General features: G+C 42.5%; 1 protein-coding gene across 1 annotated transcript in view; it reads left to right on the forward strand.

Annotated features, from left to right (window-relative positions):
- The window catches only part of TINAG (tubulointerstitial nephritis antigen), a 157,169-nt gene that overhangs the window by 25,519 nt on the left and 112,606 nt on the right, over window positions 1–19,044 (forward strand). Inside the window, exons 2-3 of the mRNA XM_077487814.1 lie at window positions 10,322–10,385; window positions 18,428–18,517. Coding sequence (XP_077343940.1) covers window positions 10,322–10,385; window positions 18,428–18,517 — 154 coding nt within the window. The remainder of the gene's footprint in view (window positions 1–10,321; window positions 10,386–18,427; window positions 18,518–19,044) is intronic.

Consider the following 19,044-nt stretch of genomic DNA (forward strand, 5'->3'; position numbering starts at 1 on the left):
GGAATTCGCCGAACGGGCAAACAGCCGATGTTCGAGTCGAACGTATGTTCGACTCGAACACGAAGCTCATCCCTACTCCTGATCCACTCAGACCATTTGTACCAGCGATAGCCATTTGTGTCATACGCAGCCCATGTCGCCTCACTCACTGACTTTCTGATCCATCCGGATACGGCCCCAATGCAATCTTCCACAGCCAATCACGACACGGAACCCTGCATTGCTCTGCCGCCAGTGCCAACTCCCAGAATTTGTCCCACTGAAAGCGAGACAGCTCATCAGCTATGACGTTCTCTACTCCTGGAAGATGAACTGCATAAATTAAAACTAAACTGAAAACATCTCAACACCAGGTGTTGAAGCAGATGCACCACCAGCGGTGCGAAGCTCAGACCTTGTTGATGACCTGTGCGACCCCCAGTTTGTCCACCTGGAAATGCACTTTCAGGTTCCTGAAAGACTCTACAACTCCATGGCCACAAAAGAGCTAAACCGCTCAAATAATGCACAGGAAATTGAGTAACCCATGTGAAGGCAGCTATCCACATAGAACTCCCCATTCCAATGACATCCCAACAGCCTAAAGCTGTCGGGATGAACAGTCCAAAAGCTGATTCAAAATCAGATTTGGCCTTCAGTGCCCCCTGTCCAAAATACCAAACCCAGAACACGGCCACATCGAAGGAAGTGTAGCTCACCGTACACTCCTCTAAGTCAATGGCATCATTGACGACCCCCTCTTTGGGAAGGAGAGGTGGTGAATAAGTCTTAATTTATGGGGTTCCTTCTCGGCACAACCCCTAAGGAGGAGACAACCAAATCTCATAAAAGTAGCGAGGGGAAAGGGCCACCCTTGTGGCCCAACAGAACTTCCTTACGTAGTTTCTCTGAAACCACCTCTGAATGTTGCATAACCAAGCACAAGTTCTGGACACTGGAGAAGCTCCAGCCAAAGCACACGGTATTTGAAATGCCTCTGAGAAAACCCTGTCCAATAAGAGTGCCGCCCCTCTTTCAGGGTATCTAGCAAGGAAAGGCTGCAGCTTTTCCACCCTTACCGGCGTTGTCCCCCTTGTTAGCAGGCTCTCTGGCACGGCTTTTACCTTGTTTGAAGCAGCATGACAGAGGGTGGGCAGCTCTGCAACCAGAACACACGTGCTTGTATTGGCAAGACCCCCCGAACTTACAGAAACCCTTGTTGTACTGCCAACAGACCCCATTTTTCCAGCCGATTGTCCAGGGGTAGAAGCTCCCCCCCTTATTTGAGGTCATAAGTTGCATCCATAAACGAATGTCCTTGTGGTGCCACTGTAAGGACGGGCATATCTCCCTCCGCTGCCGGAACTTCTCATCATATCGCAGCCAGGCTGCATCCCTGTAAGATCTGCAGGCCTTTCTCATGGCATCAAGGTAACAGAAGAGTGTTGAACAGTGTTCGGGGGTCTATTCTCTGATCACACTTGCCATGATGGCAAAAACCTGTATCCAGTTGAGGAATGTACGCAGAATCAATCTGTACCTCCTTTTCTGCTCATCCTCCTTCTTGGTCTCTTCCGGCTTGACCCTATTTAAGATTGAACTTCTCCAATGGCAGCAGAGAGAACATTTCCACGTACTCAACTTTCCATATTTTCTCATGGACCTGCAGTTTAAGGTGAGCCCAGGGGCCCCTCGAAGCACACATACACCTCATATTTTGCAGAGTCGGACAATCTAATAGCCTCCTGTTTACCAGAGTTCTCCCCCTCTGCTGCCATCTTACTAGCTGACGTAGACTGCCCATGTACAATGCTATCCAGCACGGCGGTATCTCAGCCACTGTGGGGGGCCCCCTCAGCCCCGGTAGCCCCAGCTGCTACCTCCCCCCACCCGTGGGACCCAGAATGCAGACGGGCTGACCAGTGCACTTCACAGTGGTTTGAACCTCCTTACTAATTCCTTCACTCCCACCAGAAACCCTTGCAAACCCTCGCTGGCCCTGTTCACAGTAGCCCTGCAAACCAAACTAGCCCGGAGGGATCCCGCGGGCAAACTAGCCCACACATCCAGCCCCTCCCTCCTTGATCGAGGCCCACCCCCTTGGACCACCTCCTCTTCACCTTCAGACTGTCCCTCATAAGACAAATTTAAAACAGACTTACAAGGCTGCCTAGAGAGGATCCCATCAGCTGAAGGTCCAGCCTCCACCGCAGCCGACTGCCTGTGGAGCTCATCCTCCAACATGGACAGTTCACTCTCTGACCTCTGCATGGACATCACATTATCCTCTGGTGACAGGGGGGAGCATCCCTGGGTGCTGAGGTCCCATGCAGCATCTGGCCCCCGCCTCCCTGCGCCACATCCGCCCACAGATTTCTGCGCTGCCTTGCCCGGACCGGGGTATTCGCAGCAGTCCTCCTGCCCGTCTCAACCCCTGTTGAGACACTCTGTGGCTCCCTCTTGGCCCTCCATTGGATGCCTGGCGAGTCAAAGGCCCAGTGGCCTTAGCTGCCCAACTCCCTCTCTGAGACTCTTCCCCCGCTGACTCACCGCCAGGGGTGGAGCCCATGCTCTCCTTCTCCTGTAGCTTGGTGGGCCGAACGGCAGCTCTGTCAGTTCTGGAGCACCCACCCGCCGACCTCCATCTCTGTGGTGATTCCTCCCGGGACCCCCGCCAGTGAGCACATTGGAATGGTTCGCAGTGGGGCCCAAAGGGGCCCGAGTGGGACTTCCTGTTTGACACTGAACTCTGGGGGAAGGGTCTGGGTAGAAGCACTCCAGAGGCCTGGACCTCCTAGGTCGTGTGGACTTCCGGTACAGCACCCTCGGCCTGCTCCCACAGTACTGGTGCTAACCATGCCTGCAGCCATCCTGCTCCCCTTGTCGCCACCTCAACCCGCAGCTGAGCCAGAAGCTGTTCCACATCTGCCATGTTCTCCAAGTTTCTCCTGCACTCTGTGGTAATGCTGGGGAGGGGCCAGATGCTTTTATTTGTCTCTGTCCCCTCCTCCCCCATGTTCTTCCAATCAACAAAGTCCTCTTATTGCATGTACCCCGTTTCCCCTGTCATGTCAGCCCTGCGCTTATTTTATTATTTTGCTCCGGGTGTCTCTTCACTGAAGCACATTTGTTTGAACTGCCCTAATTGGGAATAAGGCAAATTGTCTTGCCTATGCATTGGGACTGCCAACACTTCTTTTTTTCTCTTAACTTTGATACTATAACAAGAGGGATGACAAGCATTCAACAGTGACAAACTCTCTTTACTGTATTAGATGTATTAGATCCCTGATGCCCTCACCACCTTGCTGTCAAATAAAGTCAGGAAAGACAGAAACAGTTTGCTTCTTCCCTTGCCATGTTCAGAGTTGAGTACTTTCAAATTCACAACAAAGTGAGAGGATCCTCATTCTCTTCGCCATATACAACATCTCCAGTCACTTACCCCACTTCAGTGTTATGTTTGGGGTTAACTGTTTTCACACAGAATTCCAAGCCTTAGTTATATTTGGGGTTAATGTTAAGGAATGAGTGCACAGAAAACACTCTCCTGTGCTCTACAAGTCCCAGAATTTAAAGCGTTAAAGGGGATTAAATCTGCAATTCAAATGCTATATAATTTTTTCCAATTAAACTAAGATTTTTCCATGGGCTGTCTAATTTACATACCTTTGTAGCTACAATCCACCAAATTGGTAATTTATTAGTCATTGCTAACTGACAATCCAGGCTCCTGCGGAGGAGATACTTTCCTATGCTCTACAAGTCCCAGCTGAGGAAACTCACTCTTGCCTATTCATCCCATTAACCTGTTAGCTGTTGTTGATAAGATTTAGTAGCATTCATGCATTCACTATTCTACTTCAGCAGCGCTAAGTGGAAGATACACAGTTTTTTGGAATGACAATACCCAGAAACAAGGACGTTTTTGTTAGCGTTTCAACCAATCTGATCCCAATCAGTGTTCCTCCTGACAACTTGGCCAAATGGTCGGCTGAATTTCCACAAGTGCATTAAATGCTGGGTCTTGTAAAGCACAATAGAGTGTTTCCTAGGTACTTGTTCTTCTGCAGAAAGTTTGAAGGTCAGTTGGTGATGATTTAAGTGGAATATAGCTTTTATATTGATCGTTGATATTTTATGGTCTGTCTTAAAGTTCAAGTTTGTCTATTAAAAAATAATAAATGCACATTTTTTTGCAGTTAAATTATTATTATTATTATTATTTTTTTTTGCAGGCACCTCCAGAGCATTGCACCCATGATCAGCAGATCGCAGGTGCAATGTCAGGCTCCTGCAGACACTCATTACAGCTGTCTGTCTATACCTCCAGCATGAAATTGCTCACCAGCACCTTAGAGTACATTGAGAACTATAAGTTGCCTGTCGTAATGGAAGACAGTACTTTTATACTCATACTCATTTACAGATTGCTGTGAATGAATGATGCGACTGTGTGAGTGGAGTGCTGATATTAAAATGTGACAGTGGGTGCAGGGAGAGGATCCCCTGCCAGCTGTCTCAACGGGGGATGGGGAAGAGGGTTTGTGGGGTTGCTGCTTTAGTATAGCAGCTGAATATAGGTGTAACATGTTTCAAAAGGTGAACATATCCTTTAAACTAGAAAACAAACTATATATATATATATATATATATATATATATATATATATATATATATATATATATATATATATATATATATATATATATATATATATATATATATATATATATATATAACATTTTTTTTTTTTTTTTTTCACAATAAAGACAATCATAGACTGTATTAAATACTATGCACAATTTAGTATCCACATGCATATTAAATAATAAATGTCAGAGGAGTATCTCTGTATAAAATTTTAATAAGCGTTCTTTAGCCCTGGTTTACACTGGTGAGATTTGTCACACGATTTAACAGTTCAAAATTGCATGACAAGTCACACCTCATTGCTGGCAATGCAGCCATTCATATTATTGTAACTCAAGTCACAGGGACTTTTTAAAAGGTTCCTGCACTACTTTTTGGGATTTCATTGCGACTTGTATTAACTTCTATTAAATGATGTTACAAGCTGCAATGAAATCAAAGGTGCAAATTGCACTGATCTGCGGCTTTGAAATCACACTGAAGTAGCCCAATTTCAAAGCCATACTGGTGTGAACCAGGGCTTAGTATGACATTATTGTATCATTGTATGTCACGAAAGTGCAAATTTTTGCTGCAATAGTCAGTTAGCATCTTTCACAGATCCATCAGATACCCTAACTTACGGAATAGCTGCGACGTGTGTATGCTAATCTGCAGGTTTTTGGCATTGGGATTTGGAGCTGGTATCTGTTGGTGGAGGAAGGGGTTGTTAGTCTTATGCCGCGTACACACGAGCGGATTGTATGGCGTACTTAGTCCGTCATACAATCCGACGGACAATCCGTCGTAGTTTCCACTGAACGGACTTGACCACACATGGATACACAAACATTCCGTCGAAAGCTTGCGCAATGACGTGTACAGCACGTACGACAGGACTACAAATAGGAAGTCCAAGACACAGCAAAGCACCCTTCCTCCGTGTAAATCCTTTCTGGGCATGCGCCATTCTTAGTCCGTCGAACTAGCATACTGACGACCGTATTGTCCGCTGAAACCCAAGTACGACGGAAAGATTTTTGGGAAAACCGAAATTCTTAGTACTCCGGATTGCACGCTGAAAAAGTCCGCTGAAGCCCACACACGAGCGGATTGTCCGCTGAAATGTGTTTCAACGGACTACGTACGTCAAACAGTTCGACCGTGTGTACGCGGCATTAGTTTCCACTGAAAATCCTGGTGAAGGAAAGTGAGTAGCATGGAAGGTTATTGTTAGTGTTACAGAGTGGATTAATGTATGGAGACCTTGGTGTAAGGTGTTGCTTTCTGCACTGAAAACCGTTATGCCTCGTACACACAATCGGACTTTCCGTCAACAAAACCGTGAGATTTTGTCCGAAGGGCAGTCTCAAACTTGTCTTGCATACACATGGTCACACAAATGTTGACCAACAATTAGGAAAGTAGTGACGTACTAGACGTACTAAGTGGTTTTTGAGCTCTTTAGCGCCACCCTTTGGGCTCCTTCTGCTAATTTCATGTTAGTAGAAGTTTGGTGAGTGTTGATTCGCACTTTTCTTTTGACGTTTTTCATTTAGCGCTTTTCATTTCATGCTTTTCATGCAGTTTGTTCCTGAACGGCCGCTCGTCAACCAGTTATCGGAGGCGATAACGTGTTATTTATTATTGGCCTTGGAGTTTTTGCTTTGACATAATTTTTTTGGTTGAATAATGATTTGATTTGATACATTTTCAATATTTTTGGATGCATAGAATGCACTTTATGGTTAAGTTCTATTGGCAGATAGCATGTCTAATTTTATTTTTTAATGCACAAAAAAAACCATTGTGTAGAATAATACTTGGCTATGTATTTTACTTCAAATGACAGTTTTGGAGTAGGCAGTTACATTTTAAAAAAATACAATGTAAAATGGACAAGGGACACCAACATAGTTGTATCTTTGTTCTTAAAAACTATGGGATAATAGTGTTGTGGTAACTTGCACAAATAAAAAAAAACAAAAAAAAACATAATAATATTCTTGATATCACTAGAAAAAAAAAAAAGCCTTTGAAAATTAGTTTGCAATAACTCCATCAGTATCACCAACAAAGCAGCTTCATTATTATCCCATTAAAGAAGAAGAGAATTGTGCGCTGCATTTGGAGATTTCATATTTTGCCACGCTACGATTGTTAATTCTCCATTACAAACGCTAGTTTACAAGCTTCTGCTTCTTAGCATGCGTGTTTGTACTTTGGACTTTTGTCTGACTGCCTTGTGTACACATGATCGTAAAGTCCGACAACGCACATTTGTTGGTGGGAAATTTGAAAACATGCTAGCCAACATGGCGGAAAGTCTGACAACAATTGTCTGATGGAGCATACACATGGTCAGATTTTCCGCCAACAGCCTGACATCCAACATTTCCCGTCGGAAAGTCTGATCGTGTGTACGGACCTTTCTTGTTAAGTTGCCAATGTTGAAAGCTAAGGCTTCATGTACACAAGACGTTGTTTAACCTCTCATAAATGATTTAACTTGACAGCTAGAAACTGATGTCTAAAAATGTCCATTTAGCCGTGTTCACATGCTGCGTTTGTATCTAGAAGCATGTTTTTTTTGTTAAAATGAAAAACGTCTGCAAATGAAACGCTTTTAAATGCGAGTTACCACATTTAGAAGTGTTTACAGGTCATTACAGGCATTTGGCATTTCAAATGCCTAAGAAACATCCGTCCTGAACGCATTTTTTGGCATTCCAAAAAATGCTTCTGAACTCAACTGCCTATAAACGACTATAAACAACCCTGTGTATATGTACTGATAAGATAACAGAGGAGACTTCAGGGGCAGCTGAAAAAAATGCCCAACTGCTCCTAAATGTCCGTTTACCAGCAGCAGTGTACATGAGGTCTTATTGTGTTGTCATTCATAGTGATTATTAAAGGCTATTTACATCTTCATAACAAACAGTAAATGAGCCTTAATACACATTCTTGCGGACTTCTGTAGCTCTAGATTGTGGAGTAATTCATTCTCAAAGTTCATCATAGATGGACAAAAATTGAAACTTATTTATTCTTGCTTTCTCTGACAGCAAAGATTTGGCTGTCTGACAGTCTTCTCATATAAACAAACAGCAATTCCTGCAGGCTGTTAAACTGCTTCTAGATGTGAAAGTCTCTGCTATGATCATTGAGGGTGAATTGCTTCCCAATACCTGCATAGATCAATGAGCACACAATAAAACTGATTTAAAGTATTGTGCAACCAAAACATTCCTTTCTGAAGAATATACATTTTTGATCCTCCCAATTATTTCATAGCTCCCTATATGTGAAGTTAGCAATGTACCTGTTTTCGGACCATCCTTACAGACAGAGGCGTAGCTTGAAGCTTGTGGGCCCTGATGCAAAAGTTAAACTGGGCCCCCCACTACTTTCAACGTGCGTGTAAATACATCCACCGCACACTAAGATGCTCAAAGTGGCTCAAGAGTTTTGAGTTCCTAGAGTTTCGCATTACATCAGAGGACAGGGAATACCACTGGAGAATCAGAGGACAGGAACCCCGGGCAGGTCACTTGGCAGAGCTCCTTTCTCATCCCAGCACTGTATACAGCCCCCCCCTCCCCCTACATACACACTACACAGGGCTGAAATCACATTCCTTTACATACAGTCTGTCAGTCTTCACAGGGTGTATATGGCTTTTATGTTGCCCTTCTGACTTGTGAAATTCTCTGGTCGGAATGGCAGTGTAGTTGCAGTAAACAGGTACACCCTGGGCAGATCATGACTAACTGGCTGTGTTGTAAAGGAATGTGATTTCAGCCCTGCAGAGGAGGAACAGTATAAATTGCTGTAATGTGCAGTAGCAGGCATAGCATGCAGGGTGGAGGGGGTGGTCAGGGGGCTTTGGGGGGGGGGGGGGGATTAGTTCTGAGAGGGCAAAGCAAAACAAAACAAAAATAAAACACAAAAATCTGGAGCCTGCCGGAGGGCCCCCTGAGGAGGTGTTAAGGGATTTATTTTAGCAATTTCTGAAGGTTTCTTTGTCAGTGTTGGCAGGTGTTGGGGCAAGGTCACCTCCGGAAGGTGTGTGTCTTTTCCCCAGTTGTTAGGGAAGTGGGGTAAGTAGACATCCCCGGGTGGGGGGGGGGGGGGTACAGAGAATCCCAGCTGGTGACTAGGAGACACTGAGCAGTGACATCGGTCCCATCGTGGCTACAGGATGGCACTCTCCTCCTCTTGCCTTGCTGAGCTTGGTTACCATTCCATGTTGCCAGCACACAGCACAGACACTGACCCATCCTGGGATGTTCTCATCCCATGCTCCTCTCCATTCAGGAAATGGCTCACAGGTTCTCCCCAGCCAATGGGATATTTACCAAAAATATGTAGAAGAATACATATTAGCTTAAACTGAGGAAAACATTATTTTTTTTTTTATTGGGATATTTATTATAGTAAAAAGTAAAAAATAGTGTGATTTTTATTTTTTTCAAATTTGTTGCTCTTTTTTGTTTAAAGCGCAAAAAATTAAAACTGTAGGAGGTGATCAAATACCACCAAAAGAATGCTCCATTTGTGGGGAAAAAATTATATATAAAAAATTTCATTACAGTGTTGCACAATCGCACAATTGTCATTTAAAATGTTACAGAGCTGAAAGCTGAAAATTGGCCTCGGCAGGAAAGGGGTGAAAATGCCCTGTATTGAAGTGGTTAAAAGGACAACTGTGCCTTTGTGAAGCTCAGTACAATATTGATTTTTAAAACAAAGGTAAAGTCACCCTTTAATTCTGCTTTGTAGGTGTTTAAAAAAAAACAAAAAACGAAAAAGCTTCTGCTAGAGTGTACCCTGTATTAAAGGCATTTCCATATATTTTATAAATATTTTATTATCTCAAACATATGGACTAGCACAAAGGTACTCCGTAATAACAAAAAAGACAACACAATATTAATAAATCAAAATATTTATTAGTTGGAATTATTTTGGCCACAGTGCTATCCATGGGGGGCTAAACTTTGACATCACAAATTTAAATAAATATAAAGCCATCTTGGCTAAAATATATTTTAAACAAAATAAAGTGGTGTCCATCCAGCCAATGCTGGATTACTATTCCCCCCTTTAGGACAACAACATGACTTACCAAAGATCGGGAGGGTGTGTGGGTGCTGCGGTCCGGTCCAAACGGTCTGTGGGGACACAACTCCAGGCCCTTTTATAGGCTCACTCAGCACTGGCTTCACCAACCGCCAAAATGTACCAATCAGCTGTTCTATTATCTTGACAAATCCCATGGCTGTTGCTGCCCAGGGAAACTGCAGTGACGAATAGCAACCTGCAAAATAAATGAGAGCAAAGCAGACTGCGGATTCTCCTTTGAGCTATCCCACGTTGGTCCAGCATATTGCTATGACCTTTTATTCCATCTGCATGGAGTCTATATGTTCTCGCTGTGCTTGCATAGGTTTGCTCCAGCAATCTGACATACTAGTAGGTTAATTGCTTTCCTCCAAGCTAATTCTACAGGGTTTATGAGTGTGATATGATGTTGTAAACTTATGTGGGGTAACTATACTAATGTGAATGCATCTGTGCTATGTATTCTGTAAATCCCTGCGTAAGATGTCAGAACAACAGTATATAAATACTACAAAAAATAAAAAATTTTAAGAGTAAATTAAACCAATATTTCAAGATTTAATATTGCAAATTGTATTTACAGGGTGCTTCAAAGCTGGAACATATTATGAAGATAAATCGATAATGAAAGACAACTGCAATTACTGGTAATGTTTCTGTACATTGATGTTTATAACATTTCATATGTATTCTAATGATTCACCATGATAAATCTGGTATAGAAGACTGCAAACATAAGGTCACATGAGAGTTTTCCATTCCAGTGATTTTTTACATTGAACATTTCTCAGTGAACTCATGAATGCTGCTTTATCTCAACATGAAATGTAATGTAAAATACTCAGATTAGATTAGACTAAAGAATTTTCTTTTATTTTTTTTTTCTGAAAGAAGTTCATTTGATAGGACTGCGGGACTCTAGTCACAAAGTCAAAATGCTACATTAGAAGCGGCATTCATTTAAGCTCTGGCTGAAAACATGTTATCACTTTTGAAAGTAGTTTAGTCCACATAATTATAAGTAAAAATTAAGTTAAACTTTTTATTCAATGTTTGATCATGGTCATACATGGTAAAGCGGAATTAAACTGTCAAACGGTTTTATAGTATTTCTTCATAGACTTGTTCTCCCACATGTTGTGATCTATACATTAGTTTTACTTAGAAATGTTGGAAAATACCTTAGTACTGAAATGAAAATGCTTCTTCCTGTCCATCTCTCCAGTTGTATATGCTTACATATTTGTGTAACATTTTCCTATCCCTCACCTAGATTTGCACTGTACAGTTATATTTAGACACTCTGCACACCTGCTGTAATAGGAAAGGGTGGTAAGATTATAAGAATGGAAGTTGTTAATACATTGTCTATCCCACTGAATATCTATTTCTGTGATGTTAACTAGGGATGTGTCAAACAGCCCCTGTTCGGTTTGCACCAGAACAGGCAAAAAAATTTGTTTGAACACACGAACACCATTAAAGTCTATGAGACACGAATGTGAAAAATAAAAAGTGCTAATTGTAAAGGCTTATATGCATGGTATTGTCTTAAGTGTTTGGGGACCTGGGGCATGTATCAATGCAGAAAAAAAGTTTTTAAAACGGACGTTTTTTCGGGAGCAGTGATTTTAATAATACTTAAAGTGAAACAATAAAAGTCTAATATTCCTTTAAATTTCGTATTTGGGGGTGTCTATAGTATGACTGTAAAGTGGCACATGTTTCCCATGTTTAGAACAGTCTAACAGCAAAATTACATTTCTAAAAGGAAAAAAAGTAATTTTAAACTACTCGCGGCTAGGTTTAGGAGATATTTCTTGGACCTACAGGTAAGCCTTAATCTAGGCTTACCTGTAGGTAAAAGTTGGTTGTAAGGGTTTACAACCACTTTAACTAACAGCATGGACTCAATTTTGTGCCTAAAAACATATATACTAACTGACAATGCACCTTTACTGCATACCTTGCTCCACTTGCCAAGGGGTGCAAACTTTAAACTTTAGAAAACTTCCATAAACTGTATCCTTCCCACAAGGTCCTGCTGCATTGCCTGGATGCCTGAATGCTGAAAGAATGAGAAAGGCCCTTGCAAAACTAGGAAGCAGGAAGTGTCCAGTGAATAAAACATTCCTCTTGAGAACAAAAGTAAGACAATAAAGGTTCCACCTGTCAGTCAGTGCTGAACAAGATTTAAAGTGACAGGCGGACAGTTACACTATCCCAACATGGTGCTCTCTGCAATCATGGATGTCAGTCTTGTATGCTGGAGCAAACGGTCAAAGAGCCTAATAGTTGTGGTGACTGTGCTCTCTATAACAACAATTAAATTCTTCTTGGTACAGCAAATTTCCTTTTGTACCCTCTGCAGGATCTTTTCCTCCCTTTTGGCCTCAGTGGGTCCTCTGGCTTCCCCCCCCCCCCTTCTGGGTCAGTTGGGGTGTGTGGGGGGAGCTGGGTCAGCAACTTTGGGCCAGGCACCTCCCTTCCATTGAGGCATGCCATTTTTGGCTTAAACAAACTGGGAGTATGTTTTTTCGCATCCACATGATTTTAAGCCTACAAAGGCTGTAATTTCACTATAGCATATTATATATTCATGCTCAATTACACCCTTGAAGAAGGAGAGATACACATATACTCCGAAACACGTCGGGTGCAAGGATTACTATTGTACTATTTACATTATGATATCATGACAGCACTGTATATCTGTTCTATTACATTTTTCTGTGTTTTTTAACCACTACAGATCCGCGCTATTGCCAAATGACGGCAACAGCGCGGACCTACATTTCCGGGACTACGTCTATTGACGTCGTCCCGGATACGAGCGGCCTGCACGCCCCCTGAGGGGCGCGCGCGGCGCGCTCTGTGATCGGCGAGTCCGTGAGACTCGCCTGATCACCGATCCGTGCAAGGGGTCGATCCCGACCCCTTATCACGTGATCAGCTGTCAGCCAATGACAGCTGATCATGTGATAGAACGGAGCCGGTAATCGGCTATTATTCCTCCTCGCGCTGACAGCGCGAGGAGAAAAAAAAAAAGCCGATCACCGGCGGCCGTGATCGGGACATCAGTCCCGATCACGGCCATCAATACAAGGGACCACCTGCCACCAGCCAGTGCCCACCTGCCTCCCGCAGTGCCATCCTGAAATTAAATAAAACGCAAAAGTAAGTGCCCCCCGTCAGTGCCCCCCGTCAGTGCCCATAGTGCCCACAGTGCCACCCACAGTGCCACCCACAGTGCCACCCACAGTGCCACCCCACAGTGCCACCCACAGTGCCACCCACAGTGCCACTCAATCTGCCTCAAAGGTGCTGCACCCCAGTGCCGCCCATCAGTGCCCAGCAGTGCCGCCCATCAGTGCCCAGCAGTGCCGCCCATCAGTGCCCAGCAGTGCCACCTATCAGAGCCACCTATCAGTGCCACCTATCAGTGCCCATCAGTCCCATCTATCTGTGGTACCTATCAGTGCCCATCCGTGCCACCCATCCGTGCCACCCATCTGTGCCACCCATCCGTGCCATCTTATGTGCCCATCTTTGCCCATCAGTGCCGCCTTATCTGTGCCCATCGGTGCCGCCTTATCTGTGCCTATTAGTGCCGCCTTAACTATGCCTATCAGTGCCCACCAGTGCAGCCCATCAGTGCCCACCAATGCAGCCCATCAGTGCCCACCAATGCAGCCCATCAGTGCCCACCAATGCAGCCATCAGTGCCGCCTAATCAGCGCACTTCAATGAAGGAGAAAAATGACCCGTTTGCAAAATTTTATAACAAACTATTAAAACATGATTTTTTTTTTTTTGCATCTTTTTTTGTTTGTTTAGCAAAAAATAAAACTCCGAGCTGTAACTAAATACCACCAAAAGAAAGCTCTATTTGTGGGAAAAAAATGATAACAATTTCATTTGGGTACAGTGTTGTATGCCCGCGCAATTGTCATTCAAAGTGCATCAGCGCTGAAAGCTGAAAATTGGTCTGGGACTGAGGGGGGTTTAAGTGCCCAGTAAGCAAGTGGTTAAACATGTTTTGTACTCTTCATATTGAATACATTTTCATACTAGATTCATTTTTGCCTTTAAAGTCCACCAATAGGGGATTTTGTTCTTTTTCTCTGCAACCATGGCACACTCAGTGTTCTGTAAATGCAGACAGCACTGAGCATGGACCATCAGCGGGCGTTGATGTTAATATCTAACAAGCATTGGTCCAAGGCACCTACAGGTAAGAATTTTTATAAGCTTACCTGCAGAGAAACTTTTAAAATGCAACTTCAATATCACTTTAAGGGACTCAAAAAAATGTATGTTCTGCTGCAAACACAATACTGTAAGTGTGCAAAAGTCCTATTAAAATCATCCTGTGGCAGTCTTTATGTTGTTTCCTTATACTTGCGATGCTTGTGATTTGAAGAGTGGATTCCTTTTTAATTGATACACTGAAAAACTATACTGATGCTGATGTTATAGCAGGCTTTAAGCAATCTCTTAACAGTGTCCTGCAGATGCATTTAAATCAGATTGCAATGTATTCTTCTTGAGTCATTAGAGACCACTTTTTTTATTGACACAGTGAATGGATGTACTAAAGAGGCAAGCAGCATAGATGTGCAGTGCAAAGGTAATTGGCTTTGGGAACTAGAGACCTAAATCACATATATATATATATATATATATATATATATATATAGGACAAAGGTCAGACTTGAATCTACTTATGTGTTGTATGTGTGACAAATTATTTGAGACCTTGTGTGTTTGTGTAGCAAGAAAAACACTTCAGTCTCACTAATTAACTAGGAAATGTGGAATGCTAACCACAATACGATGACAATATTTGTTTTGGGAGGGTGGACCAATCTATTTTCTAGCACATATGTTGCATATATTATCATGAGAAATGAAATTATCAATAAGCATAAGTGTCAATGCTTTATGTTAGTTTCCCTTGACGATTGAGGATTGTCAGTGTGCAATTCTATCTCTTTGGACTATGCTGGATTAATATACCAATACGACACATTTCCCATATTAGACTGATAAATAGTATGTCACAGTTCAGGATGCAGAGGCAGAGGGTATTTGTGCCCCTGGATAGAGAAAAACATAGCACCTAAGTTAGACACAAGGCAATGTAAATACGTCAAGTAAAAAGAGGTTGTAGCCTAAGTAAGGAATACAAAGGTTACCAAAGGGGCTCTAATGAGAAGCACACTGCGGCATAGGTACAAAAATGTATTGATAGAAACACAGCGTATATTTGTCATAGCGCTGAAATCTGAAAATTGGCCAAGGCAGGAAGGAGGTGAAAGTGTCTAATACTGTAGTGGTGTAATGCTTAATATCACATCTCTTCTTTTATTAGCTAATTGCCATCAGTAGAATTTAACAACCATATTGTACATGGGGGAAAATAACTATTTTGTAACCTGGTGGTACAGGTGACAATGCTTCTTGGTAGCAATTTAACTAGTCATTGCTTATCTCAGAACTATACCTGACGACAAAACTGTGGGCTATCCAGGGATGTCTCTTCTTCCCAGGCTCCTCAATAATACTAGGTATAGCTACGCCTATCTTTTTTTGTACAGTTTTTATTACCCTTTGTAAAATTTTTATATCCTGGGCTGTGCACATACCCTGAGACAAAGCGGCATGGCAAGTCATCACGCTATCCATGGCATCCTTATAAAAGCTATGGAGGATCCACTCAGAAAAAACAGCCCTCTTCAGTTTACCCAAACAATATAACGATTGGTGTGCTCTACTACTCGGAGGATATATGCACTGACCACAATAATGTCCTTAATACGGAAAAACAGACAGTGATAAAAGGCAGATGGGATTCCCACCCTTCCCCATGCATTCTAAAACAAAAATGAACTTTAAGATGGAGTTAGGTTTAAATTATATATAATATAAAGACCAATTTCAGGAAAATTTATAAATCCACCCTTGCAGCGGGGCCCCCCGAATAGAGCCAGCTGTGACTGGCTCCGATCGCACTCCAGCCTCCTAAATGCAAAACAATCATTTTCGTGTATTTGTAAGTGATGATGCTGAGGTTCCAGCCACAGACTGAAGCTTCTAGCACAAGAGGCTATAACTGAAGCAGCCGCAACAAGGAATTAGGTTGCTGAAATAGCCTCTTCTTCAATCCTCTAGACATACCAAGCAACTAACCCTTGCAATGTAATGTGGGGGAAGGGGAGCACTGCAAGGATGTTTATTTATTTATTTTTTGTTATTTTCTCAGGCTTTAATATATTGCACATTACCAGTCTGTACATATGGTGACTAAATTTGTTCTCTTTTACAGGATATTTACATTTATTATTTTCACCTGGTAATCCTGTGAATGACACATTAATTGCCCCCTATGGAGAAAGCCATAGTTGAAACCCAGGTTGGACTTTAACCCCTTTGTGCCCACCCTGGCATTCCTTTAACCACTTGACCTCAGGAAGATTTACCCCCTTTCACGAACAAGCCATTTTTGCAATATGGCACTGCGTTACTTTAACTAATAATTGCGCGGTCATGCAACGCTATACCCAAATAAAATGTATGTTCTTTCATTCCCACGAGTTTTCTTTTGGTGGTATTTTTTTCACCTTTGCAGTTTTATTTTTTTCCACTATAGACGAAAAACAACTGGCAATTTTGAAAAAAACAAACAATATTTTTTACTTTCTGCATAAAACCAATAAAAAAATGGTAAAAATCAACTTTCTTCATACATTTAGGCCAATATGTATTCTGATATGTATTTTTGGTAAGAAAAATCAAAATGAGTGTATATTAATTGGTTTGCGCAAAAGTTATAGCATCTACAAATTGGATTTATTTTAATTTTTTTTTTTCTACTAGTAATGGCGGCGATCAGTGACTTATTAGCGGTGGACATTCTAACTGACATTTTTTGAGGACCAGTGACACTAATACAGTGACCAGTGCTAAAAATATGCACTGTCACTGTACTAATGACACTAGCTGGGATGGGGTAAACATCTAGGGTGATAAAAGGGTTAAGTGTGTGCCTAACCAGCGTTTTACTATACTGTCTTAGGTGCTTTTACTAGGGGAAGAGATGGAATGTATTCCTCTGCTTTCAGGGACACAAAGTCTATGCCTTCCCTCCCATCAGAATGGCTATCTGCCTTGTGTACATAGGCAGATCATAGTTCTGCCTAATGATCAGTGGGTGCCGGAGCACATTGGATACCGTGCACCTGCCTGATCAAGCATCCGCTGTGTATAATCACAAAGGAAACAAGCTGCCGGCGGTGGGCATGCACACCCCCTACACGGAAGTGTCAGATCACATATATACTGTATACATTATCTGGCTCACAGGCGCCTCCCTATAGCTGTAAAACTGCTATAGGGCAGACCTGAAGTGGTTATACAGCTGTGAATGCAATGAGGGGAAAGATCAGCAATCACATGATAACAAGCTGCTCCCGCCAGTTACCAATCTTTTTGGTAGGTCAGGCTTTGTGCTGGGAGTGTGCAATGAGCAAAGTGGGCATTCTTTTGGTGCATAAACACCGGCCACCCAGCAAATCATGTGCAGTACGTGGACATTAAAGCCCACCTTTTTGTTGATGCGCATATGTGTTGGACAGTCATAAAGTAATTAAACATTTCTACCTTTGTTTACCTCCATTACATTAGGGCTGATAGGATTTGTAGTTTGCAGAAGGAAGATAAAGTTGATTGTGCTTTCTTTTCAGCGCACAGAAAATGACAAGGACGATGGCAATGGGTATTTTCTGTTTAGCTGAAAATGCTCTAAGCCTGACAGAGGAAAACGAATGAAAACTAAAAAATGTTTGATGTTTGTTTTGTTTTTGAGTAGATTAAAAAAACACACACAACATGCCCGGTGTATTATTTAATATTTATAATAATCTCAATTCACCTGGCTTTTAGTTACCGTATTTATCGGCTTATAACATGCGCCAGTGTATAACACGCACCCCAAGTTTAGGAGGGAAGTTTAAGGAAATTTTTTTTTAGGCAAGTGTAAGGAAAAAACCTTACATTTTAAATGCCCGTCAATGTAGCCTTCCACTGTCCCCCTGCAGCCTTGCACTGTCCCCCTGCAGCCTTGCACTGTCCCCCTGCAGCCTTCCCCAAAATTGCAGCATGGTTTAGTTTTAAATTTACCGCCGCCGAATATTCAGCTCCTCCCTCCGCCGCCGAGATCTTCGGCTCCTCCCGCCGCCGCCGACATCTTCGGCTCCTCCCGCCGCCGCCGACATCTTCGGCTCCTCCCGCCGCCGCCGACATCTTCGACTCCTCCCGCTGCCGACATAGACCGAGCAGAGCCAAGTAGCCGAATACCCGTTCCGCCCCTTGTCCTGGCTCCTGTGATGGACACAACACTGGGCCAATGGCGGGACGTAAAGGCTAGGAGGTGGGAATGGGCGTGACTGAGAGCGGAGCCGAGTACACAGTACACTCGGCTCGGCTTGGTAAATGTCGACGGCGCTCCACAGACAGCACAGATCGGCGGGGGATTGGCGTATAACACACACCCATGATTTTCCCCTGATTTTAAGGGGAAAAAAGTGCATGTTAAAGGCCGATAAATACGGTATATTTTTAACACCAACATAATTTATGCATTTCATGTTTAAACATTGTTAACTATTTTTTTTTTCTTTTCTTTTAGTTACTGTAAGAGTACTCAGTGGATATGTACCAACCACACTTGTCTTGTAGAGCTCGATTTGATTAAATACATCAATACCAGAAACTTTGGGTAAGTAGATAATTTATGTGATTAATACATATCCAATTTATGAATTATTTGTACAATTTTTAAAAAATGTTTTTACCTTTCTAAGTGTAAGCATATTAACATTATTTCTTGTGAAATGTATTAAAGTGCACCAAATGAACCCTAACATCATTAATGGTTATTACTTAAAAGTGGGCACAATTTATTTGTGAACATTTTCATGGGTATTGCCTCTGCTTTTACCATGCTTTTTTTTTTTTTGCAGCAAAATTTAATTTATTGTAATGGGCTTTTTCTGATGTTCTGCCTCTCTAAATGTCTCACACACCTTGGCACGAGTAAAACATTGTCCAATAGGGTGTGAGGGAATTTTCTAGAGGTTTATTGCTGATAAAACATGTAACCAATACAGAAAAAATTGTTTTTTTGTGCGTTGCGCTGCTGGATTATATATGTCCTGGATGGGGGGAGTGAGGAAGGAAAAAAGAGGGGTTTTTTTATGGGGGAGGGGAAAAAGGTTTGGGGGAAAAAAAACGCTGAAGTTGATA

Source organism: Lithobates pipiens, unplaced genomic scaffold (genome assembly GCF_037356315.1).
Source record: "Lithobates pipiens isolate NorthernLeopardFrog02 unplaced genomic scaffold, aLitPip1_a1.2 Scaffold_18, whole genome shotgun sequence".
NCBI lineage: Eukaryota > Metazoa > Chordata > Amphibia > Anura > Ranidae > Lithobates > Lithobates pipiens.